The 26,781-nt window shown below is 42.7% G+C and overlaps 1 protein-coding gene across 1 annotated transcript; it reads right to left on the bottom strand.

The window, feature by feature from the left end:
• Nucleotides 1-1,946: 1,946 nt before the first annotated feature.
• On the bottom strand, nucleotides 1,947-25,465 carry XK (X-linked Kx blood group antigen, Kell and VPS13A binding protein). The gene is made up of 3 exons (XM_052794610.1): nucleotides 25,220-25,465; nucleotides 15,686-15,948; nucleotides 1,947-10,099 (listed from the first exon to the last, which is right to left on the bottom strand). Exons 1-3 carry the CDS (start codon nucleotides 25,462-25,464, stop codon nucleotides 9,276-9,278), a joined length of 1,332 nt encoding a protein of 443 aa, XP_052650570.1. The 5' UTR covers nucleotide 25,465; the 3' UTR covers nucleotides 1,947-9,275.
• Nucleotides 25,466-26,781: the final 1,316 nt, after the last annotated feature.

The following is a 26,781-nucleotide window of genomic DNA, read 5'->3' as shown; positions in this document are numbered from 1 at the left end:
AGAGTAGCTTGCAAAGCCCTACCTGGCTTAAGTTACCCCTGGGAGAAGCTTGGAGGCATCCATCCATCTCTTTGGAAACTTAATGAAGACACAAATGATGCACAACCTGGGCTTTGAACAGGGATTTCTTTCTTCCAGGCTGACTTACCATTGGATTAATAGCTACTGAAGCCTCCTGTTGCAAGACTGTTTACAGCACTTTAGGCATACACATACCTCCCTCCCGTAATACATTTTTAGCACTTCCAGAGAAACCACTATTAAAAATGAAGTTAAAATGAGTGGATTAGATCGGGGAATACAATTTCTGCAGTATTATTTATTCGTTCTCTTTCTTGCTTTTATGGTCTTTTAAAGGTTTGATGGTTTAATGATACTCTGCTATTTTCATTGCTCAGGCTTTCATGGGAGTAGCAATAGGTGGGAGATGCCTCAGTTGTTTCTCAGTTGGATTTACAGATCCTTCTCCTGGGTAGTTTTCTGCCAAAGCTAAGGGAGTTGTGTCCACCTGGAATCCAAATCAGAGCTTTTGACTGCTAATTACAGTGACCTACAACACTTTTGTACTCTGGGACACAACCCCACCTCGCTGAGACCTTTGTTACCTGGCAGGGAGGGTCTGCCAAATCATACTCCAATCCTTTGCCAATATTTTTTTCCATACAAATATGCTCTTATACACATTAAAATTGCATTTAGTTTTCTAGTACACTGGAACTTCCTGTGAATGACTGATAAGCTTAAGACCATATGCAGTTTGTGTATTTTAATTTAGATCTCCCATTAGTAAATTTTCCCTTGCCAATTTTTTTTCTTTTCTTACTTGAAGAGACAACTGCTCATTTGCTGTTGTACCCTCGAAAGAACAGTGATGTATGGTTTATTAAGATAGCAGCTCAAACACATAAGCCCTTGATTGCTATAGGACAGGTGATTTATAGGTGTTTCCTAATGGATTCCTGCTTGGGGCCCTTGGGGGCTTCCACTTCATTTTGTACCAATGGTGAATTACGCTGAAGAGTCAGGTGTAATTGACAGTTGAGTCATTTGATAAGCTAGTGGTACAGCACTCTTCACCTTTCCTTGAATTTGCCTCACTATCAATCTTTATGGCACACCATCAGCATCACTACTGAGGTCCATATTTCATGACAAGGCAGATGTAATTTTTCACTCCTTCTTACATTCCTTGCCTGTTCCCACCTGATAACCTGTCTCCCCTGCAATGTTTTCACTTTCCTCTTACTCTGAAGTAGTTTGGTTCATTTCTGATGTACACAGCCAAATCACCATAAGTAAGACTTAGCATGTCCCATGTCTTAGGCTTCTCCATTTGATTACATTTTATCTTTCTGTAAAGAACAGACACTGATTTTTTTCAGGGCGTCACATCTTGTCAGCTGCTGAAGAAAACATGATCCAAGCAGGAACCAGCCAGCTACCACATGGTGTTAAAAACTCCCCGATATATTGCACAGGTCATTGTTTTTCTTTACGTGCATATGGAAGGTGGAATCAGCTAAGCAAACTGCACATATTACATCAGTGGTAATATTTCTGTTCTGACCATTAGCATGGAAATTACCTATTTGTGCCGAGATGCAGAATCAAAACTAACATGTGTACTGCAACACAATGTATATAATTAAGACTACACTGGTATTAAACCAGACAAAGAACAGAGAAAGATAATTTTTTAAAAAATTGAGGCTCTGTCTAGGTCAGGTAGACCTTCTTAGTTTCTGAGGCCAGGTACGCTGCCTGGCTGCACCTGGACTCTGTACTGGGGTGTACAACTGGGACAGCAGCAGTGGATCAATCTGGGCTCACCCTCAATGCAAGGTGTGTCTGAGTTGCCCCTGTCACGACCTGGGCTGGACAGACCAGGGAGTCGTGTTGAGTTCGGAACTCCCTCAGGCTAAATGAAGGTGAAACGACACCAAACGATCAGTTAAACATTTTATTCGTGGCAGAAACAAACTGAACTTGGGAGGTATGACAGCAGGTAGCGGGGTTTCTCACAACAGGAACTGGCATGGAGCTACCTCAGTGACCCGTGGAACCCGCGGTGACCACCTACATCGGTTCAGGGAATGGGGAGATCCCTCCCGTTGGGTCAGGGGGTTCAGAGCGGACCCCCTTGCTTTCCAGACTCCTCCTCAGAGAGGAGCCCGGGGGCGGCTGGATCCGCTCCGAGTCCCAGACTTAGTCAGCGGTTTGTGTGTAAAGGGACGAGGTGTAGGGATTACGGAAAAGGGAAAAAGAGAGAACAAGACGGAGAGAAAGGAAAAGAGAAAGATGTCACCGGTCCCTGGTCCAGCGTTGCTCCAGTCAGCCGGGGGGTCCCGTTCCAGTGGGCGTGCACGCGTGGGGCTTCAGATCGCGCCCTTTTATCATCCGTGCCCCTCCTTTGGGCTAGCACTTGAACCCATGAGGCTAATTAGGTGTCCTGAGCCATTTGTGAGCCTTTGGGAAATGGGTCGGTGGGCTTGGGGGTCTTTTGGGGAGTAACTTGCCCTTCCCAGCAGACGTGATCTTTGGCCGCGCAGGGTGAGCTGCCCTGCTCAGCGCATCAGGGCAGCGTTATCAGAGCAGGGAGATGTGCTGTGTCCGGCACGGCCTCCCCGCCTGCTCATCAGCTGCTTCTCTCCTGGCGTTCCTTGCTTTGCAGCGTTCCTCGTTATGCAGAGTTCGTCCTTAATCAGAACTTACCCCGCCACAATGTTTGAGACATTCACTCTTTCAGTCTCTCACAGCCTCACACGTTTCTGTAGGTTTGCAGTAACATTTTATTTTTTTTATAAAGTATTCCTTTTTCTCATGTTTGGTCTTTTTTCCTCCTTGTTGCTTAAAAAATGTGAAAGGCGGGGGGAGGGGGGAGGAATCCACAAACACAGTGAAGAAAAATATTTAAGGAATACCTAATTACTCTGCAGTTGTAAGGCTCCCTTGCTTTCCTTGTAGTTCCAAAGTTGATGCTACTCCTTTTTGAAAATTTCCTTTCCATTCTAATTTTTTTTGAAATGACACCTGCATGCTTTTGAATTACTGTACTGCCCACTATTATTAAAATTCTCAACGTGGCAATAAAGAATTGATGCACTCCATGAGTTCAGCCCTTTTCACAGCTGTGCAACTTTGGCTCTGAAGAGTAGCCCTACTGAAAAATGCAGCTGAGTGTTTCACTGAGACTTGTTTCTCCATTTCTATTTAAAATGACCACCATGAAGCAGCAGAGAGGAAGGAGGAATATATAGGACATATATTCTAGAGAATATAACTGGTGTTATGAGGGCCATCAGCTGCAAAACTAAAGCAATGGCAAGCACTTCTCTTTTCTGTTAGCTGCTGAGTTTAGCACACATCTTACTACAACACAGACTTACAAGACTGCGAATCCATGCATAAAGACAACAAACGCAACACTGGTGTCTCATCTCTAAGGTGCTGTGCTACTGTTTTGATATTTAGTTCCCACTCTAGAAGCTAGATATGAATTAATCTTCACCTTGACTACCACTGGCATCGCTCTCCATCTGAATCCATCCCGGATCATTTTCCTGAAAGTATCTGTGGCTGATTAAAGCTCTGCACCGACAGGGCACATTAATCAGATGAAAAGACTAACTGATGAAAGAAATTTCAGAAGTTAAAATATGTAACATTTATTCCCTGCCACTTTGTTTGCTCTGTCAAACTTAAGCAGTTATGAACATGAAGGTACAGAACATGTGTTTAAGACGGGCTGTTTCTATTTCGTTAAATCAGGTCTCACCTTCAGGTCCAAAAAGTTACAGCTGTGACATTGTTCCACAAGGGTCTCAGTAAGCACCTTCCAACTAATTAGCATCCATCCCCTGCTTAGATGCATTTAACCATTAATGCCAGTCTGTGATTAGAAGCCTTTACACACAAGCATTCACATCTGAATTTCACACCTGAAAGGTGAAATTTTCGTACCTGAATACAGACACTCATCATCTCTGTAAAACTTCATTTCAGTGGCAAGAGATTTTCCTTATGACTGTAAGAAATGCAAAAAAGGATAAAACTGTTCCTTTTTTCCAGGATATGAAGTTGTTGTTCATTCAAGGGAGAGATTCAGTAAACTTTCACATTGTCATTTTGAAGCACTTACCTTTCATTTTGACTTTAGTTTTGGGGTGAACCTGAGACCTAACAGTTTTATTATACTTATTTTTCTTGGTCAGTAAGAAATTACATAAGCCTTAACACCTCTTACTTTTCAACTCTTCTGTCTCTGGTGAATCAAACTTACCATCTCTGCCAAATTACTATATATGTTCATGTTTCTGTCATGATTCCTGAGTGACTAGAGGCAGTCACCTCAATTGCATTTTAAAATACAGGATTAAAAATACCCACTATGATGTTTGGCTTGCAAATATCTCAGTTCAAAATCATGTTTTCTTTGGTACATAAGCCCTTCAAATAGGCAGGAAGTAACAGAAAATGGTTTATTGTTTTAGACTAGATGTTATCAGCTGCTGTGGGAAAACATACAGAACTACTGGGGAATTAAAAAAAAATCCCCCGATCTTTATTTTATTTTTTTTTAATTAGATTACAGTTTACTAACCCCAAGTATTCACCAAGTCTGAGCCAGCCTGCAAATGTCACCAGATTGGCTTGCAAATAATCAATCATTTGAAAAAAGGGGTTCATTTTACTTGCCATGCATTTTTCAAGTCTAACAAACCCGTCTTTTATTAAATAGTTAGGAACTAACTTGAAATAAGTTGTCCTGCAATCAATGCAATGGTACAGAAAGTATAATGTCCTGTAGAGCCTGTACTGCCACATTTAAACTGAAGTGACTCCTATTACCTCCCATGATTTTATGATGTCCTCCTCTTTCCCTCTGTATCTCTTCATCCCCACAACTTCTAGTTCCCTGTCACGCTCAGGACAAGAAGTAGCAGGTACGTGGATTGCTGAGTGATACACAGGTTTATAACACCTAAAGCATGCTGTTTGCCTGGCTTGTTAAGCAAGAAGGTCATGCTGAAATCTTTCTTACCAGTAGGATCATTTTATCAGTTCCCATCTTTTCCTCCTGGAAGATGATAGTCTTCACAAAGCTTGTACAAACCTGGTTTATTTCCTCAGATATCTGCCCTCAGAAAAATTTAGTTTTAATGTGTCCAATAAGCTTGATATGTACTGGGGAGAACAGGGCTGACAGAGAAAGAGTGTGGTCACACAAGCTTTTCTTCAAGAAACCATGTAGAAAACAGAAGTTATCAACATTGTGCCTAAATCTGAAATTTTTCATTGAAGTTTTAATCTACGTTTGATTAAAAAATATATGCTGGATACTCATTTAAAAATCATCCCTTGAGACTAAAAATAATGTCTGTAAGAAAGGATTAATTACTTTCTATGTTTCAGGGAGCACAGCTCTCACTAGCCGATAGCTGGGTCCATCGCCACCAGGACTTCTAAAATCCTTTGTCGCTGTTCCTCATTTAAGTGATGTGCATGCATTACAACTTGTTACAATGTAGCTATTTACATCTGTATTTTTAAATACATACATATTATGTATATAAATTTACAAACACTTAAACATGTTACAAAGTTTTTTATGCATTTGTGTGCCTCCACAGCAGTCCTTCCTCAGTGTGGATTTTGCTGGCTATTCCCGAGGTCACAGACAAGCACATGGTAAATCCAGATGAGCATGAAACAAGCGTGCAGGAAAAAGTTACAAGATCCTTTATAAGGTAATGATTTCTTTCTGATTCCCAATGTAAGCCAACTAAATATTCTCATCTCAACAATAAATAACCCATACTGCTCTTGTTTTGTGTAACACTGGTCTCTTAAACTGCCTGCCTCCTACAAAATTTTCTGCTGAGACCCCAACCAGCTAAACAGCACTGGAAGCACCACTGGTTGGAGGTAAGGAACTCCCAGATCAATCACAGATTATTCTTCTGTCAGGTCTGCTTGAAAACATTTCTTGTACTGCATGGTAACAAATGACAGTGTGCTATATAACCTTTACCTTAGATTTCTGAAAGCAGCGGACTAAGAACTGATACCAACACAACTTAAGGGAGTGTTTCAACATTTTAATTTGTGTTGCTTTACAAGTATAAAAGAAAACCTATTTATCAGATCTTGCATACTCTCATACACATGAATAATCCTTACTGAGCAATCCTTTGTGCGACTCAGGAGCACTCAAGTGAGTACAGTTTTTAACAGTAGCCCTATACCCTTCCACTGAATACATACACCTCTAACATTCATAGAGGAGAATAAAACTACAGTAAACTTGCAGCAAGAGATCACTCATTCATACACATACATCCTTCGTAGCTAATACTATCCTCTCAGCGCAGCCACGGGGTGTACTGATAACAACACTGTCTAGGACTGTCATTAGCCTGAGAAAGATTGCCTCTCCTAGCTAGCATTATAGCATACTTTAGAAAAATAAGCTTGTCCTTCAAAACACTGGTCTTAGCAAAGTATCTCTGTCTCTGTGACTCCCTCCCATACCCTCTTTCTACCAGCAAGGGCAGCACAGCTAGATCCAAACATAAATAGAGCAGCAATACTGTTAGTTAATCTGCACTCCATGCTGTGGTGATATGGGGCATGGCAAAAGCAACGGCCCTCACGCTCATGGAGTGTTTAAACTGTATTTGGTTAGTCTGCACAACTAAGGCAAAATCATATGACAGTAATATAACCCATACAAATTCCCCCCCCACTCGTAACAGTGATTTAAATATTCCGTTCCCTATGCATGCACTTCAGGAACTTGGTACAAAAATAGGAAGTAATATGGCACACTCTAAAAATATCCATATACAGTAGTCTTCATCATTGGTATGTGAAGTTAAATGGTACTCACTATGTATACATCCTGGACTCCTGGCTGTGTAACTCCCCTACTGTTGACTTCATTGTAGCACAAGCATTTCACTGGCCGAGGTTTGTGAGCTTCCACTGTTTTCAAATGGCAAAATCACAACAGCACCATCACTTACCGTGTCCAAAGTCTGCTTTAAGAGTTTGAGACCTCTCTCTTTAGAGATGAAGTACTTCTACATATGAAGCCACTTTTTTTTTTTCAAAGCGTAACATTTCAGACCTAGGTACATCTGTAGATAGGCAACAACCATAATTCCCTGATTATTGATGGATATCCAACGATAAAGTCAGATACTCAGTTTTAGTTAAGAACACCTGAAAATTTGGCTCTGTGTGCTGAACTCTGCAGGTTTGGAAGCAAGGGTTACATTTTCACTTGCTCCCTTAACGAGCTACTGAACAAAAAAAATCTGAAATACTCTTCTACATCTAGAAAAGTACAGAGAAATACTATACTGTACTTTGACATACAGAAGTACAGAGGAATGCTGTAGTGTCTTCAAGGAGTCACTTCACTATTCTATGCTTCTCAGAGAAAGAAATTAGAGCTGAGATGTTTGGTGTCTTCCCCAGATATGTGAGGTACATTCCCACAGCAAGCTCAGGCCAAAAATTCCCATTACCACCCACCAATAATTTAATGAGATCTACATACACATACCACACACAGACAGATATTAAGCAAAATAAAAAACATAACTCCATTATAAAACTGAAGTACGAAGACATTCATTTACAGTGCAGTAAAAAAAAAATAAAACCAGCTTAACTCTTTGCAGCATTGCATGTGACATATTTCATTATAAATGACCTCAGACACCAAACTTGAGACACTTTTAATACAATGATGCTGATTTCATCCCTACTAAAGAACTTCACATCCTCCACGACAATAGGATAGAGGCTAAGCTTAGGACACTAGGAGATGCTTTGGGTCATGAATTATTTGTTTCCACTAGCAGCCATAATGTGTAATACTCAGAAGAAATGCAAGGTACTAAATAAACAAAGTGCAAAAAGCTTTCACTTAATTTTTGAACATACAGTTGTGTTTGTGTATTCCCACCAAATTCTTGGCCATTCATCTGCTAAAGCTTTCTCAGCAACTTGCAAAATACAGAAACACTTTTATTTGTGGTGATATAGTGCACAGAAGAAAAAGTTGATGACTTTCATTTCCTCTTTCAGATTTCAAGCCTGTGATACTTCTGAGGTAAAGAAGTCAGAGGGTTTTGAACTACTGATCTTAGCTAACCATAACATATTACAGCCTCAAAAAGAAGGACTCAGTGTCTTTTATCCCCACATAACAAGTCACTGAGTTGCCTGCTTGCTGTACTACCAACCCCCTGACAATCAGGGCAGTGCTCATCTCTTAACTTCAGCCATCTAAAAGGGAGACGGAGAATCAAAACTAATTGTCAAGGCATCTGGTTAACACTGAGTAACAGGTCTCCAGAGAATGATCCGTATCACCTGCCTTAAAGGACAGTTTAAGATGGGTTGAATTACTCCCTGGAGATGTGCTCTGGAGAGCACCTACATGACCAGTTCGCACTATCTGCCCAACTTCTAGATATTTAAAGTTATATAAAGTGAACACCACCCTAATACCAGAACATCACAAACAAAGTATTAGATAAATGATAAGGTCAGAAAAATGAGCTATTCCAGAACATCACAATTAGTGTGTTAAATTTAATTCCCTTACTAACAAGCAGCAAATATGAAAGGTAAAACAGTGCAAAGCCAATAACCCCTCTGTCCGTTCTCAATAACGGTCACATTTCAGTATTAGTGCTGGCTAATTGGCTGTTTCTTGGCAACTTAGACTACAGTGCATTGTAGAAGTCCAATTCTTAAACCACAGAGAGAAGTATTATCTTATTACACTGATTAGAGTGTAAAAAAGTCTGCAATTTGATCAAAGCAGACCACAGCTACAGTCCATATATAGTCAAGGCCTAAGCTCTGTTTCCATGCTAGGGTGGCATGCCATAATGACATCCTATCTGAAATAAAATGCATTTCCTTCCATCCTCAGATTTCCTGAGTAAGGTGGGCATCAGGCCAGTTTTTGAAGGATGTCTCCTATAATGATTTCAAAATAAGCATGTGATAATAAACCTATGTGCAAAAGATTCTGAAATAGAAGTCTACAAACAATGATTGCTCTCCATACACAAACACACACAGATGCACATACTCATACACGAAGTTTTCGAGAAAGGTAGGCTTGTCAGTCGTCATGCAGTGCTACGCCTGCAAGAAAGAAACCCCATTCACAAGACACAATGTCCAAGATACACAACATTCCCAGCAGGTGATCTGCCACCTTCCAAAGGCACTACTTGCTTCCAGTTGTACTAGGCATTGGAAGAAACACTTTGATGAGGATTCCCCTTTTGAGAATCTATTGTCTTGCTACTGCTCCATGCTTCATCAGTATTTTCAGATTTCACCTCTGCCTTGTCTGTCAGTATGGTGGATTTGGGAGGCTTGCAAATAAAGCAGAGGAACTTGAAACAGGACAGCAAACCTTCGGAAATGCTGGATGAGAAAAGCTTTTTGCACGGGTGGCAGAACTGGTAGAACACCAACATGAAGAGGACAGCCATGCAGTAACCTATCAGAAGCTGCAAGACCAACAATGGGGCGCAGACATACAGGTAGATATCGGTTTTATAGACGTACCACATCAGCAGGAGGAATGCATTCTCGATGAATCGCAGCATGTAATACACAGTCAGTCGGTACCAATTTTGGGATTTGTTAATTAAGTCAGGATCATTGAGCTTCACTTGCACTGCTGACCAGCAGAACATGTTAATGCCAGCATACAGGAAGGTGAGAAGGCACAAGACGATGGTAGTGCCGACCCTGCTCAATGCCTTCTCTATGTTCTCGGGAAATGGGGACTTGCTTTGCCAGAAGAGAATCCATGGGTAGAAGAAAAAACCAAAGAAATTCACTAGCACAACGGGGAGAGTCCAGATTTGAAGGACTGAACTGAAAAGGACCAACACTGTAACACGCGTAGCAATCTCAAAGCTTCTCCACATGAATATGCAGAGGTAGGCGGCTGGTTTCACGCTGACATCATAATCATCATACTTAATCTTAATAGCCAGGATGTTACAGCGTAAGGCGCCATATACAATTGACAGGAGAGAAAGGACCATAAAAACACCTACAAAGAGAAAAGACAGATCAGGACCTTCGGCTTAGCAGAAGTTAAAGACATTGCATCAGAGTAGCGCAGATGTAGTTGTCTTTGCAGCACTCCCAGGGATTCCCAGCAGGGTGTAACGCCAGAACAGCCATTCCTTGTATACACTTCTTACTCTAACCCTACCTGCTATTTTGGTCCCCATTTGTTACTTTTCCAAGTAGCCAGAAAGAAAAAAAGGCACTTAGCAGTCACAACTGTAAGAGTAACCAACTCACTCTCAAAGTCTCATAGTACTCCACAAGGCACAGGAGTGCTACTCGCTCTCCGTACAGATGAAAACCAGCAAAACAGAAGCCGAAATTTTGGATTAACTTGAGCGTGCAGATACCTCGGTGCTTGTGAAGTTCTATGTCGAAGTAAACTGTCTAAGATCACAGAAAAGCTCTGTGACAGAGCTCAAAATTGAAAGCCAAAGCAATTTAAACGCAGAACCACCTGCACTTTCTCTGCCTGTGTAGACAGAGATTTGCTCACCTGTGTACACTGTGTTTTCCTATATATCCGTTTTCTTTATACACCTATCTGTATCATGCATTTAAAAACAACACTCCTTTAAAAAATGTCTTTAAATTTAGATCAACTTTCAGTATCTCCCGTTTACCCAGAATCCCTCAAGTGAAGGTTTCACAGCATTTAAATTCTGCAGAAAGTGAAGGCAGAGGCCAGTTGTTACCTGGCTTCCCTTCCAGATGCAATAGCGGAAAAGCTTTCTGGCACTGCAGGAGGGAGTCTTCTCTTGCGACATTAAGTAGGTACAAATGTACAAGAACCCTGGATGCATAGAACGAACATTCATTGAGAAGTACCTTGATGTCCAGAAGTGCTAACTGCCTGCAGTTTTGTTAGCATTTGCATAATTTCTTCACAATTTTTACCCACATGCTGAACAGCTGATTTACAGGACTAATTTTAGGCAATCTTAGCATTTTGTCTACACAAGGAACACTTCAAATGCAAATGAGTTAAGCACAGTAAAATTGATTCAGTTGTCTCTTTTAGAGTTTTAATGAAACTAACCAAGCTAACTGGTCATGCTACAGGGCATTATATTGCATCAGATAAAATAAAATAATCAGAGTTGGGAATTCTTGATTATGTCAATTACTTTTGCAATGCTTTGCAACCAATGCTTTCTGCAGCCTTCAATTAGTTTATGTGTCAATATTCTACAAATGAACTGGATTCCCTGCTTTGCTATAGCTATATGGCCACGACTATCAGTTTTTTTCTAATTAAAGTTATTAATTTCTAACCATGACTTTGAAAGAAACAAGTATTTTAGGATCTCTAACAACTTTCTAACAGGATTTTCTCTATCATTTTAGCTAACCTCTCTCCCACTCTGATCCTCAAACACCTCTGAATTATTTTGGAAAAAAAATTAATTAATCCTTTATATCTAATTTTCCAAGAGCAATCAGTAAGCTGAAAAACATTTGCCATTTTGTATGGTAATTTTGTACATGCCAGTTTGGTGGCGCATATATTCTCTGAAAATGGTTATATATTTGCTTGTTTAACACTTAAATTTTTAATAGTGTTTTTAAACATCTTTCTTACAGCACTGTACTTGATCTGAGAATTTTTAAACTTTAAGTCTTAGAAAAACATTGGCTGAAAGCAGAAGAGCAAGTGAGTGCAGTCAAGAATACCACTTGATATCCTGTGGCTCTTTACAAAATCTTTCCTGTAGTTTTGAGCTGGCTGTAGAACTGTGAAAGAACAAATAACTTCCAGCAGCTAAGGAAGCAAAAGAATCTTCTCAGAGTTAAAGAAACAAAAAAGTCTATGCACTGGGGACAGGGCGCTGCTGTCCTGGAACTCTGCTTACTTTCTGCTGTGATAAGCTGAGACATTCATTTTATTACCCAATTTCATAGGGATTCTATGTTATTCTCAAACTTGTCTTAAAAACTCAAGCCTTTGAAAGAGGCATTTCTCCATTGATAGAAACCAGGTCATGCCGACTCTGGTTTAATACAGTAGTCCAGTCCTGCTCCTTTCCCAAAAGCTCAGTACTGTGGCCAAACCTTCTGTTCAAACATCACTTTTAAGTCTGTGAGAAAGATGGTTTGAAGCAACCACAAAGGGAAATGTGGGAGGGTGACATTATTGTTGCTTTTACTCATCCTGAGCAGGTAAAGAAGTGAAAATTTAAAAGGCAAAGTATCTTCCCCTGGAACAGTCTCAAATCCCCTAAAAGTTCTTATAAGGATGGCATTTGTCTTCTCCCTTCCTACTCCCAGAAGGCTGTACTTTTCTTACAAATCAGAGGTACACAGAGAGTCATTCGGGGAGGCACAGTTTTACTTTGTTGGGTTTTTTTATTATGTCTTAAGTCTTTTCAAGACCTGGTCCTTCCCACTTCAGAAATTGCTAAGAGAGTGAATTCTGCTCTAGATGAGCTGCATCACAAATACCTATTACTAAAATCTTACATTCAGATGAAGAATCATAAATTATCTATTATATATATTATAGTTTTCTAAACCGATAATCAGAAACCTTGAAAAATAAGGGCACTTATTTTTTTTGCCTTAAGAGGTAATTCCAATGCTTAGAAACAACTATTAATACTCAAAGTATGTTGTTCAAACAATGAGAAAAGTATTCTGAGGTCAGAGCTTAATGAGTTGAGAAGAAGCAACTGTAGAAGCATCTTAAGATATCTAATAAGACCACCTACAAAGCCCAGTCATGAACATTAGGAAAGTGACACTGCAAACACTAGTAAGTTGAAAAAAAATAAAACCAAAACTTCTATTCTTGAAGATGGCAGTCAATGCTACAAATTTGCATTAAAAAACCCAAACCAACCTACCTTTTTCAGCAGAATAATTTTATTTTTAAATGGTAGGAAATCCGCCTTTTGAGATTATTTTATCACTGTAAGCAACACTTGAAAAAGATAACTGGTGTTAATGGCAAAAAAACCTTTACACTTACAAAAAGATTGCTCTTAACGGAAGCAGATCATCCGCATTCAATATTGCAGACTGAGAACTGGCCCTTTTTCAAGGATAAGAGGCCAAGTCACACATCCCCCACCTCCAGCTAGCTGTTTTTGTAATTAACACTAACTCAGGTCTTTTTGGCACCTCCTGGCCTTGCACTTCTCCAGGTGGTACCACCTAAGTGAAGAGGTCTGGAGAGCTGCCCAACAGTGTGTAAGTGGACCTGAGCCTGATGTCAGCCACCTCTTCGAAGCAAGGTTATAGCTGGCTCTCAGGCAATGCATGATACTGACAGACGTTGAAGCGTTTAGTACAGCGTGAAGCCCAAATGTACAAGAGAGACTTTGGCGTCTGTTCTGGGAGTGGCAATTACAAAGTCAGACTGGGCATTTCATACAGTAACAAGTTAGGAACTTCTTCCCAGTTACGCTGTAACCAAAGAAAGAGCTGAATGTCTAGAACTAGGACTCAGATTAGGCTATTACATGTGGGTTTCCAATGTTGCATTTCATACAACATTTCTATCCATTTTGTGCTAAACAGTCACCGAAGCATTATGTCTTTCATCACTAACCTAGAGGCTTTGTCCTGCTTTTGCAACTCTCTTTAGTTCTCTTGATGTTACACTCTTGGCAGACAGTGAAATGACAATTTGGAGAATGCCAGACACTGGCAAGAATCTGATCATCCAGAAGAAAACATCCAGAGAAATTAATGAATGCCATGAAATACACAAGAAAGATGCAGCATGGCTCTGGCTGACAAAGGGCTAGGCAAGGATGCACGCTCTTTTCAGAACTGTTCAATTCGATACTGGAAGCAATGAGTTTTAAACAGATCTGAAAGGGACAAACCATGCTATGTAGCATGATGGTAAACAGCTTTAGGTTCACAGGTGATACTGACCTCATTACCACTGTCCAAGCAGAATTTACACAGAATGACAGTCAGGGTAGTGTAGGAATCCAGAAAAATAAGAGACTGATGAGGAGACAAGACAAAAAAATGTGGAAATCAAAATGCAACAAGAAGAGAGTCATAATTATAACAGAGACAAATGGAAAAGAGCATGGACTTTGGAGGACCAGTGTCAAAGAACAGGGAAGTTGAAGACATCTGAAGTGTGGAAGAAGAGCTGGACTGGCTGTTAGATTACTTTGATGATGCTGCAAGATCGAAAGGTTGAAGTCATGTCCCTATACATGAGAATCCCCGTATACACGTAACAAACAACAAGCTGAAACTGTGTTATGCATCATTCCCATTTGCTCTGGAGGCTGAATAATACCGGTGGACAAAAGGTACTACTGCAGAAATAAGCTGGCTAAAGAGATTGCAGAAAGTTTCAATATTTCAGAAGGTAAAATACACACAAGAGGAATATGGTTAGGACTCTTGTTTTTCTGATGAATGAGCTCTAATAGACATTGCCATTGTTCCTAAATCAATGGTTAAGAAAAAACAACAACACTTTTTTTTTTTTTACCTTTTCATTTCTATATTTTAGAATTACACCTGCTATGGAGATGGTTTCTGGGAGACATGAGATGACTACTGCATTTGCTGGTGTGTTTGCTGAACTCCCCGGCGAGCCAGCTTATCTCTGGTTGTTTAACTTTACTTTACCCACAGAGGGTCACTTACCAGTCTGATTCAGAATTTATCTCAGCAGTGACTGATAAAAGTCAGAAGTAATAGGGCATCACAAATTATTATTAAATATGCAATTCTCTAATCATCTGGAAAACAGCACTTCTCCTTGGCAGTCATGACCAGTAAGGTCAACACCAGTAACAGAAGAAATACAATAAAAAGGTGACCTTTCTCAAGCAAATGCCATCTGCAGTGAAGTGATTGGAAATTTAGCTAATTGCACTGCTCAGCAAAGGATTCAGCTGCTTTGTTCTCATCCCATGTCACAGATGCCATGGTTATTTGAAGAGCCCACCTTAGCTGTGAAGTACTCAGAAACCATCAGGAGCAATGTCTTTCAAGTAACTACTGCTATGACCTTAAACAAGTACTTTTGTATAAAGACCTTAACCTGTTGTAATATCTTTATGTGCTGACTCGCCCTTTGGTATACTAAAGTTTTCCATTTCCCAAGTTGAGGGGAGAACCCTGACGTTATTATAAAGGGTTCTCCAAAAATCTTAGTTCCTTACCTTGGTACACTGCCAACCAAGGTACCGGAACTGAAGAAAGCAATCAGATTCACAACATGTCACCCTAGCCTCAGCCTCCCTAGGTGTGAAGCTGGTAAAGATCCCTGGCCTCTCAGGGCCTCAGAGATATAACAAGAGCTATTTTGTATTTTGGTGGAAACACACCTCCAGCTCACACAGGTGCCAAAGCCCTTTCTTACACCAAAAAGCTGGTTGTCCTATGACCAACTGGAGTAGGTTCTTCATTTAGTCTAAACATGATGGTATAGATAAACTTGAAAGCAACATCACCATTAAAAGCTGTCAGGGAGATGAAACCCATTGCAATATGTGTGGTTCTTGCCCAGGGCAGCTACACCTGACTGCTGACCCTTCTCCTCTCCCTCCCACCAAAATATGGAGGTGATAACAACAGCTCTACCTACTTCTGGCAGCCGTGATCTCCTGCTGCAGGACACAGATGTAAAGCTGGAGCGTGAGCTGGGGTGCCGAGCCGAGGAACGCCTGGATCACAGACGCCCTACTGAACGCAGACCTGTGTGTACACAGCTTGCCTTCAGCCTGGCCCACTTCCTTCTCAATTTCTTCCGAGTACCCATCCTTGGGCATCTGCCTCTTCTTCGTGATGCTGACATAGGGCTCTTCAACTCTGCCAGCATGGAAGTAAATGTAAAAGACTTCCACACACCTACAAGCAAATCAGTAAATAGAGTAACAGGAAAAAATGAAAGAAAACATAGGTCTTCCCACTCCTTAGTATTTTAAGCCATCAGATACCAAGTAATTTGTTCACAGAGCAAAGCATGTACATTTTCTCTTCTTGGCAAATTTGGAATATGACAGATTTCACCCTTTAAAACATGAACTACATGCGGCTGGAGGGCAAGAATCTGGCAGTGCTCTTTGAGCTGCTTGTAGTACTGAGACACAGAAGGCAGTTGTTTTCTATAAGCTGCCCTTGTTCTCTACTGTCCTATTAAAGTCCTTAAACTACTGATCCACTGCAATGTTCATAGGCTCCCAACCCAGGACCCAAGTTGGAAATGTTTCTTCAGATTCTCATGTCTTTCTCTTGGTGTTATCCATACACCCGTGAAATAGCAAACCCACTTCTCATACCTTTGCCTTAAACAATTTCAAGACATTGGAGAGAAGCTCAGGGTATGAGTGGGTGCACACACCTCAAACAGTTAGAGTCTAGTCCTTGCTTTACCAAGCAATGGTTCCAAAACATAAGTAACAATTCATGGCAGCAATAACAAGAACAAAGTTTAGAGCCTCACAACTCTGGATATTAACATTTTTTTTAAAGACACAGAAAGAGGAGCTTTACACCTTACATTTGCTTACATTTACTGCACTGTTTAAGGAATATTAAACACAATCTTGCAAAAATATTCTAAATAAGAACATGCAGCGTTTTCAGCTGCCGCAGCTCTTTGTACTGTAAACACAGGTGAACCAAACCCTCTTGTTTATGTAGATCTAACTTACCACAGACTAACTTCCAAAGAAAAAAGTGGTGCCAGCACATACATTCCTATTCATAAATTACATATTGTTGTAACACATGCTGCCTCTACCCACGCACAGAGAATAATCCATACATTTGGGAGGGAATGGAAAAGGGCTAAAGGGGTTGGCAGCAGCAAATGCTGTAGCAACGAGGACAAGTTGGCTCCTTGAGTATTAAAGAAGATAATACATCCTCACACTCATTTATGAAAGGAAAGCTTCTGAAACTTCCTTTCAATGCCTATTTTTAGTTTGGCAAAAACTTTAGAAAAACTATTCTAAGAGAGTTGCTTGGGTATGAAGGTGTCAAAGGTGGGCTTGGGCATCAAGCAGGACCCAAAACACAAAGGGCAACAGTCAACCTTGTGTGGGAAGTAATAACAAGCAAGGATCTACTGAGGTACAGATGAAGTCACAAGCTGAGGGGAAAGGGAGAGGAAAGAAACACTATTTCTGTCACATAGCATAGGGTCCTAAAAATACAGGGCCTTCTGTGGAGGAGCCTGTGTACAGCAGGATCATAAAGTATAAATGGCATTGACTACTGAAAAATAAAACTCCCAAAAGCCCAAACCCCGTGCAGACACAACCTGTTTTCTCTTTTATGCCTAATACTGGTATGGGCTTCAAGAAGAAAAACAATCATAGTGTGAGCAACAGGACTGGTGAGGGCTGGCTTCCAGCTCAGAGGGAAACTCAGGGGAGAGAAACCCCCACTGCAAGGGCAACTTGTGGCACCAGCTCTGGTCGCGTCTTCTCCCATGGCCCAACATGCATGGTATCTTCTTGTGTAGGCATCATCCTGATGAGGACTGACCTGTCTTCTTTCCTTCCATAGTGCCTGCTGGGAAGGCATCTCCTCCACCTGGTTGCCTCTGTAGGTAATACTTGCTAGAATGCAGCATCTCCAAGTCTCTGACAGGTCAGATTTGGCCAGTGAGTTTTTGTAATGTACAAATAAGGCTTATCTTCTGTTTAAAAGTATCTCACAAACACAAAGCACATGGAGCTATACTTGTCTGAGACTTTGAATTCCCATTTCCTTCTCAGCTTGATTTTTTTCAACAATTGCCAAGTCAGAGTCTAACACAGCCTTTTAGGGGAAAGCTCACAGACTGAACTCTAAAGCAGCACTGATAGAAATTCAAATAAAAGCATATTAATTTTTGTTTCAATAAACTTGATTTCATTTTTTCCCCTAACTGGACCACTAGCAAGTTTCACCTGCTCTAGATGGAGAGCAGTTTTAGGATCCTGTAGTACTATCCTTGATTCACTAGGCTTCAGCTACTATTATCACTAAAGCTATTTGAAGCGCCTGGTGCGCTGGAGGCTCCATTCACAGTGGTGACTTCCTATTTTCCCCTTGTTAATCTTTTCAGTCCGGGCCAATCTTGTTCCATGTGAAATAATCCACTGTCGTGGTTTAACCCCAGCCAGCAACCAAACACCACGCAGCCGCTCACTCACTCCCCCCCACCCAGTGGGATGGGGGAGAAAATCGGGAAAAGAAGCAAAACCCGTGGGTTGAGATAAGAACGGTTTAATAGAACAGAAAAGAAGAAACTAATAATGATAATGATAACACTAATAAAATGACAACAGCAATAATGAAAGGAGTGGAATGTACAAATGATGCGCAGTGCAATTGATCACCACCCGCCGACCGACACCCAGCCAGTCCCCGAGCGGCGAATCCCTGCCCCCCACTTCCCCGTTCCTATACTGGATGGGACGTCACATGGTATGGAATACCCCGTTGGCCAGTTTGGGTCAGCTGCCCTGGCTGTGTCCTGTGCCAACTTCTTGTGCCCCTCCAGCTTTCTCGCTGGCTGGGCATGAGAAGCTGAAAAATCCTTGACATTAGTCTAAACACTACTGAGCAACAACTGAAAACATCGGTGTTATCAACATTCTTCGCTCTGAACTCAAAACATAGCACTGTACCAGCTACTAGGAAGACAGTTAACTCTATCCCAGCTGAAACCAGGACATCCACACAGCCAAAAATAAAGTGTGAAAAATTAATAAAGCACAACAGCTTATGAAGCCAACAAATTGATTTTATTCCAAAAGAAAGATCCCAGAACATTTTTGTCTTGCTTAGTATTCACAGCCATCTACTCATCCTGAGCTGAGGGCAAGTCTGAAGTTATTATGAAAAATGAGATCTCAGCCAGCATCAGCCTCTGAACTCTTGCTATGTGTGATCAGAAGCAGATATAGTCTAGGGACCCATCTAACAAGTACACAGTAATCCCATAAAAGAGATGATAAAATTCATAAGATGACTGACTATAGCAAATATCATAATCAACAAAATGTTGGGGTTTAGAGCAAATATTTCATTTGTATATATGAGCTAGGTATTAAGTAGCAGTATATTGTTTGTGATGGGATCTTTTATGTCCGTATAGAAAAGCAAACACAATGTGAAATGAATGGTCTGATGAGCAAACCTTAGGGCCAAAGGGGACTTTTACCAGTACAACAGAGTAATAAAAATGGTATGTGCAAGCACTCAGATTACATCAGTAATGATGCCCATCTGCTTCCAAGCCCTGCCCATCCCATGCCAGAGTGTCTCTGGAGGTCATGCCTTCTAGGGACAATAACAAATGTACTCAAGATTCTAGCTGGTGCCACTGCGCAAGAAACTGCTTCAAACAAGAGCAGACTGGCAGCTGATACACTAGAAAGAAATAGCACCAATCTAAATGTTTAAGTAATAAAGCATAAGAGGGGCAAAAGCACTTGAAGAACCATCCAGGTGAGAAGGGTTCATAACAGTGATGAAGAATCAATTCAGATCACGTACCTGTGCCGTGTTACCACTTTGTCTATGAAGTGCATTCAGAAAGGTTGTCTTTAAATGAACTGGCTTGTATGTTTTTAGTATGAAACACAACTAAAAGACAATGCAAGAAGGCAATTGCTTTGAGCCAGTTTTCTTCCGCAGTTACAAACTCCGCTACAGAACAAGGAATTCCCCAGAAGGCCCAGTTGCTCACTGCTCATTGCTGCTCTGCTCTGGAGGAACAGGAATGGGAGATCCCAACTTCTGTACAATCCATCTCCTGCAATGCAGTGATGTTTAGGGCCCTTTCAACAGATCCACACATGGAATCAACAGCAGAAGGCATGCAGCTGGCCAGTTTCGCTGCATGTAAAGCAATGACAGTTGCAGTACAGGCTCTGAAGGAACTAAAATTACTTTGAAGAAAAAAAAAAAGTCAGATCTACTCTCTATAGTGAAAGTTAAAAGGTAAGAAAAAGATGGTGCTGCATTCTCCTCTGCTGCCAAATCTTGGCAGAGAGAAGAGCTATACTTTTTCAAGGATCCTGATGGTGCCTACAAAGAGTGATTCAGCAGCAACACATTTGTCTTCTACGCAGTCAGTAGGAGGAATAATCCTATCCTTATATGCCTACTGAGAGCAAGCACCTCATTCCCTCTTTTAATCATGGATGTGTGGGATTTAAATACAGGCAAAATAATGGTGGTGTGAAGAGGGAGCAGGCAATGAAAACAGGGACCTTCCCACAGCCAACAAGCGCTCCAAGAGCAAACGTCTATTTGAGAGACCTATCCACACACACTCAGTGCAAACATAAAAGCAGATTTCTCTAATGACTCAATTTTTAGTAATTCCTTTTCTTTAGGGAAGTGTGCAAAAGACTTATCAGTCCTGCAGATTTACTTACCTGTGTCAGACAAAGATTTGTTCCTCACTCATTGTTCTACCTTCCATCTGCACTGACTTTCTGTTCATCGCACCTTGGACACCTAACACATCTGCTCAAGAATAAAGAAAAAAGAAAAGCCTGAAGAGAGTCTAGGCATATTCTTCCCATCTGGAAAAGAGGGAGATGCATCAACAGTTGTAAAGTTTAGAGCTCGCAGAATCTCCTACAGTAAGGTCTGCCAATGGAAGTCCTGCAAGTAAGAGAGGTTTTTAGACCTGTGCTATTCTGAACTATGAAGCAGGTCACTAGGAAAGAGAGACTATCCACAAGAGACAATGCTTCTGCACAACGTGACTGAAATATTATCTGCACCGTTATAGCTTATTAGATTTCAAACTGCAGAATTAGGTGCCCAAAACATTAATGACTCCGATAACTTCAGCCTATAGAGTTTTGTTTTGGGTTTGGGGTTTTTTTTTGGTTGTTGGTTGGGTTTGGGGGGGGGGGGGGGGGTGTTGTTGTTGTTTTTTTTTTAACTTCCTGCAGCTCACAGAATCTAACTTTGGCCGTAACAGCAAATCCTCTGGCAGTTTGATGCAAACTTCCTACTGCATCTGTTTTGCTGCAGTCTACACGGTACACAGACACATGTAATTGTTTCTCCTTATGCCTTGAGAAACAAAGCCTGATCCCATTAAAAAAAAAAAAAAGTCTATTGTTTACATTCTTGTCCCATTAAAATCTGAGGAAAACACTCATTAGTGTTCTATATCAGGGCCTGTTATATTGGCTTTCAATTTTTTTTCGTAAGAGAAGTTCATCGTCCTGCAGACAGAGCCATCTCCTGATTGCATGTTCCTCATTAGGAAGAACCTGTAGGCCTACATCCAGCTAACAGAGCACTAGGGACGGTAGTTTCAAAGACACCAGCAGTCACTTAGCTTTCCTCTCCATGAAGTTGGTATCAGAAGGAACCACTGCCAAGTTCACACGAGTCCCTTCTGGATATGCCACTTCAGTACTGTCTTCAGTAAATCAGATAGTAAGGAACCACCACATCCAGCAGATGTACAGTACAATACCACCAACACCCCCTGCTCGTGACCGTAAGCCCCGACTCTTCAAGTTGGTTTGTTGGAAATCTGCACTCCTCACTTCAGCTCCTGACCTATTCATTGCTTGCAGAATAGAAAAGGGGCAAGCAAGTTAACAGGGGTTTCTCTGGCACCCTTTGTGAAGAGCTATTTGCATTTTGAACAAATCCCTAAGTGCAGAGCAGTACACTAGCAAAAATACATCCAATTATTATTTATTGGAATTGTAGCAGCACTTAAAACCTCAAGACACTGTTGATGCTACAGGTGTTGACCAAATGAACAGGGAACAAAGAGACAGTTCTTGGCTCAGGAGCAGTCAATAATAAGCCAAAAAGCTCATCGCGGTCTTCTCTAAAGAAGAGAAAAATGTATTAAATCTCTCATTGACATTGGCTACCGTTTTAAAGTAATTTATTCCACAAAAATTGACTTATGTGGTAAAAGAATCTCCTTTTACAAAAGAAAAAAAAAAGAGGAAGTATCCAAATATATTTTCTAACCATCCAGACAAATTAATGTGCTCACAAGGAATGGCACCGACCTGAAATACTGCAGGAATCCCCCACAGTGCTCAGAAACCTGCAGTTACTTTGTTCCAGCCAACTCTCTGCATAGTCTCCAGCATGCCTACATCCTGGGGATCAGAGCCAGGCCACCAAGGGGTGTAGGAATTTTACCCTACAAATTGCTCCAAATTTATAGAGAAACTCTTAGGGAATGGCAGAAGGAATTAAAAAAGGGTGCATTAACAGTACTCTCCCAGTACAGCGAAAGTCCTCTCCAGGAAGAGGGATGCTTCCTAATTTTAGTGCTTCCAGTGGCGGCAGCAGGACAGCAAATGCCTCCTGAACAGGTGGAGCGTGGGTGTCTGGGGAAGGTGGTGGTATGCAAGAAGGTTTTATAAGAGAATGTACTTTTTTCCCTGTCACACAGAGGATTCAAAATAGGCTGGATCATTTGGCTTGCAAAGATAAATACCCTCCTTCCCTGCCAAGATACTTCCATACCATTCCCTAAGATTCAAACTTAACTTTTTAAGGGAAAAAAGAAGGGGAGAAAAATGTCTAGCTTTTGAGATGATGAAGAAGACTCACACAACATACATGGGCTGTCTGTAAAGCAGTGCACTGATATTTGAGTATTTGAGTCTGAACAGAGAAATACTAACTATCCTGTATCATGTCACAAACCCAGTAGAGATGGTTAAAAAGTTAGTGTTAGCTTTTTTTAAAGCCAGACGAAGCAGGCTGCCCTCTGTTGAAGCATGCCATCTCACACAGCCTAAAGGCTCTTTAACATTTCATTCTGATGCAGCAAGTGGACAAAGCTGAGGTGGCTCTACTGTCTATATGTCCTATTTGACCTAATTTGATCCAGCTTACCCTAAAAGGCCCTGGGCTGTGCCAGTGAGACCTAAGAGAGACCGAATACAGGGGATGGAGTGAGGCTTCATACTGGGGAAGCAGATGACTAACAGCAGCTGGACTTTCCGGTGCAAAGGAGCAGAGGTTTGCCTAAAAGGATAGGACAAAATGGCTCCAGGGACAATGGTCCTTTTCAGCTCACAATGGTTAAAGCCACAGTGAAGTGATGATACAGTCAAAAAATATTTTGCCTTCGAGCTGTCACCTCCGACTCACGTGTATTCCAGTCCACACAGGATAGAAAGCCTTCTGTGCAAAGTAGGGAAAGGTAAGGTATTTCACGTGCTGAAAACAGTTCAACTTTTACAGTGCAGATCTACACCTGATGGGAAGCAATCGGGTTCCTCTTGACAGATACAACAATGTTTAGTGGCAGTGGATAGGAACACAAGGAAGAGGAAAAAAAAAAAAAGACCTTTAATGTCTGTCTCAGACTGATCACTTTGCCTTCCCACACTTCTGTACTCTATCCTACAAATAGACACATTTCCCCAAATTTAAAAAGAGGTTGTCATCTATGAAGCTTTCCCTCTTAATTTGTAGAGTCCCTCCAGCCTTTAGCAGGACATAAGTTTTTTCAGGTGGCACGAATGTACTACCCTCTTTTTATTAGTAATTATAATTCCAGTTATCCTGAGCCCAGAGAGATGTTAACATGCATCACTTAGTACTGCCTAAATGATGCCAAGGGCACTGTAGCACAGGCGTGCTGCAACGGTTCCAGAACATCTTCAAACCTGGAAACACCAAGTTCTTCAATCTTTGAGAAAGGCAGAAGTGCAGAGCTAGCGACACACTCATACACTGCAGCATCGAGGGGAGGGAGAGGGCTTCCGTATGCCCACTAGTTTTACAGCTGCGACTGCAGCTGGGAGCTCGCCAACACAGCAGAAAGTGTGTTCTGCACAAGGTGAGACTCATGTTGTAAACAGATAAACTTGATGTTGAGAAAGAAAGTGAAATCATGATTAGTTGTTAAGGTCAAAGCAGAAGCCTATGTCTCTTCCAGATAATTAGAAAGAAAATCCTTTAATTTGTTGTTGTTGCTTTCATCCTTTGTTTGCCTCTCTACATCTTGCAGCTCGACATGACATTCTTTCCTTGTCTGACCTCAAGAAATCGATTTAGAATGACAAAAGTAATGAACATCATTTTTATTTTGATAGTTGCTTTCTCTTTGGTTCCACTCTTATTTTCCAAAGAATTTTGTTCTTAGCCTGTAGAAAATCAGAGCTCTTCAAGAACTTAACTGTTAAGCCATCACTTAAGTCTCTTTAAAATATTAAGAAAACAAACAAACAAACAAAAAATCCAGCGATGGTTAAAAGGAATTCAATGTTTTTGATGTGTGAAATGTTTTGTAACATCCAAACTGTTTACCCTTATCAGTGTGAACAAATCTTCCTTTCCCACACTGTCCAGGAATTTCAAAAAGTTGGGGGTACTTCTCCTAGCCTGTACTACAGAGATACTGTATTTAATTCGCTTTCTTTTTAAAGGAGGGATTTGAACATAAATTTAAAACGAAAGCCCCAGCAAACATTTTGTCATGGGATTGCACCACCTCTGCCACTTTTCACCTATCTGTTGTTTTGGGTTCCCCCCCTCCCCCCAAGGACATTTTCAGTCAGAAGTTGAACTGGAGTTGAAAAACCTCCAAAGCAATTTGGGGCAAGCAGCTCACTTTCGGCAAGAAGAGACAGACTACAGCATTACTCGTATTTCCAAGGTGCACAGACGGGATGGGTACTCTCACTGTTTTAAGCCAGCAACGGGGTAAGTCTTCCTTTCTCCCTGGGAAGCGACCTCGGGGTAAAGCGGTAGGGATAAACCAGCAGCCAACAGCCACCACCGTGTGCGGAAAGCCACGCGGGGAGAAAATAAGGGCAGAAAACGCCGCCAGAAGGAGGGAGCGGGCTCTCCCCGGCTCCCCGCAGGGCCGCAGCCCGCCCCCGCCCGCCCCTCCGCAGGGGCTCAGCCCGTTCCCCCCCCCCCGCCAGGTGCTTACTGAAGGGCAGAAACCACCACGCCCCTCGCCGCGCTTCTGCCTCAGGACATCTGCAAAGGAAATTATTCCTCCCGCAGCTTCAGAAATAAGACTGGGAAGGATCTGATGGCGGCTAGCACCGGGGCAGAGCAGCAGCCGCCCGCCACAAAGGCCGGGGCGATCCGCCCCCCCCCTCCCCGGGCCCGCTGAGGTGGGAAAGGGCGGCGGGGCGAGGCGGGACTCACCGACCTGACGAGGGGCCCCAGCTGCAGGAGGTGCAGCAGCAGCACCAGCGGTCGGTCGCGGCTCACGTCGCGGTGGATGAAGACCAGGCTGAGCTGCACCAGCGCGCAGGGCAGGAGGGCGAAGAGCAGCGTCAGCCACTGCCACATGCGGTCCCCCGCCGCGCGGTACGCCCCGCTCAGGCACAGCGCGGCCGCCGTCTCGGCCACGAAGAGGACGAGGGAGACGAGGACGGAGCCCGGGAATTTCATCTCCTCCTTCACCACCACCCGCGGCCGCCCGTTCTCGCCGCGCCCCGGCCCGCCCAACCGCCGCTGAGGCGAGCTGAGGTGAGGCGCGGCGCGGCGTGGCGCGGCGCCCGCTAGGGGGAGCCGCCGGCGCAGCCGCCGCGCTCACCGCGGCCTCGGTGCGGGGGGGGCCCCGGGGTCGGGTCCCTCCGGCGGCGGCCCCGCTGCGGGTGCGCTGGGGCTTCATCCCGGCTGGTGTGGGGGTAAATGGTGCCCGGTGGTGCGTGGGGAGCACCCCCTCATCACGGCCGTAAGATACGTGACTGGAGTGGGGGGGGGGGGGATTGGTGGGTGGAAAGGTCAGGGGGATGTGGGCAGGCTGGAGAAACAGGCTGAAAGGAGGAGGCGAGGGCAAAGTCCTGCACCTGGAGGAAAAGAACCCTGTGCAACAATAAAAGGCTGAAGGGCAGCTGATAAAAAAAAAAAAATGCCGAAAAGGAGCTGCGAGTGCTGGTAAGCCTCCCCTGATGCCCTTTTACCACTTCGTCAGGTGGATCTTACCCTTGCTTGTCAGGCCTTTCCCTTCAAAGGTTCCCAGGACCACAAACCCCAAAGCCCTGCTGCGACACCAGCAGCATTTGCCTGCTGTCCCCAGGCCCTTCCCCAGCAGGAGCCAGAAGACCACCCCGCGCCTCTCTCCCTCGCCACCAGAGCTCTGGAGTCATTCTGGACATGCGTAAGGTCACCCTGGCAGTATCACTGATGCCCCCATGGACGAGCAGCAAAAGGTATTAGCCCAAGGGCAAGACAAGCCTTTGCAGTCTCTCCACAACATTGTGAACGCGACCGCCTGGCAAGAAACAAAGCTCCTGAGGTACCTAGTCAGGTTGGCAGATGGTGCCTGTATCCTGCACAGGGGGAGTCTTCAATCACCACCACTTCTCCTCTTGGTGCGGGTACTTTGTTTGTGCTCGGCTGGCTCTGATGCCTGACCTGATAGATCTTGTTTCTCCGTGCCTGTTCCCAGGTAACTACAGATCTGCAGGTGGAGGTTAGCTACAGACCTGAGACCTACCAGGAGCACAACAAGAAGGCAAGATGCAGAGTTTGAGATGCTATTAGCCTACTAATGGGGTAACACTAATGGCTACTTCTGCACGTCTGCTACTATTCTACTATTCTTTAATGCAACTTAGGTTGTCACCAGATTTATACAAAAAATGCCAATAATACTTTGTTTGGGCCATTTCTTGAACTGCTGCACTGACTAATCTGCAGTCCTGTTGCTCACCTCTAGTTGAGCTCAGCTCATGATAGCAAAGATCGAAACCTTGTTATGGG

The sequence above is a fragment of the Harpia harpyja genome, chromosome 8 (genome assembly GCF_026419915.1).
Source record: "Harpia harpyja isolate bHarHar1 chromosome 8, bHarHar1 primary haplotype, whole genome shotgun sequence".
Classification (NCBI taxonomy): Eukaryota; Metazoa; Chordata; class Aves; order Accipitriformes; family Accipitridae; genus Harpia; species Harpia harpyja.
Note: the sequence above shows the minus strand (reverse complement) of the source record. Positions and strands in the feature narration are given on the sequence as shown.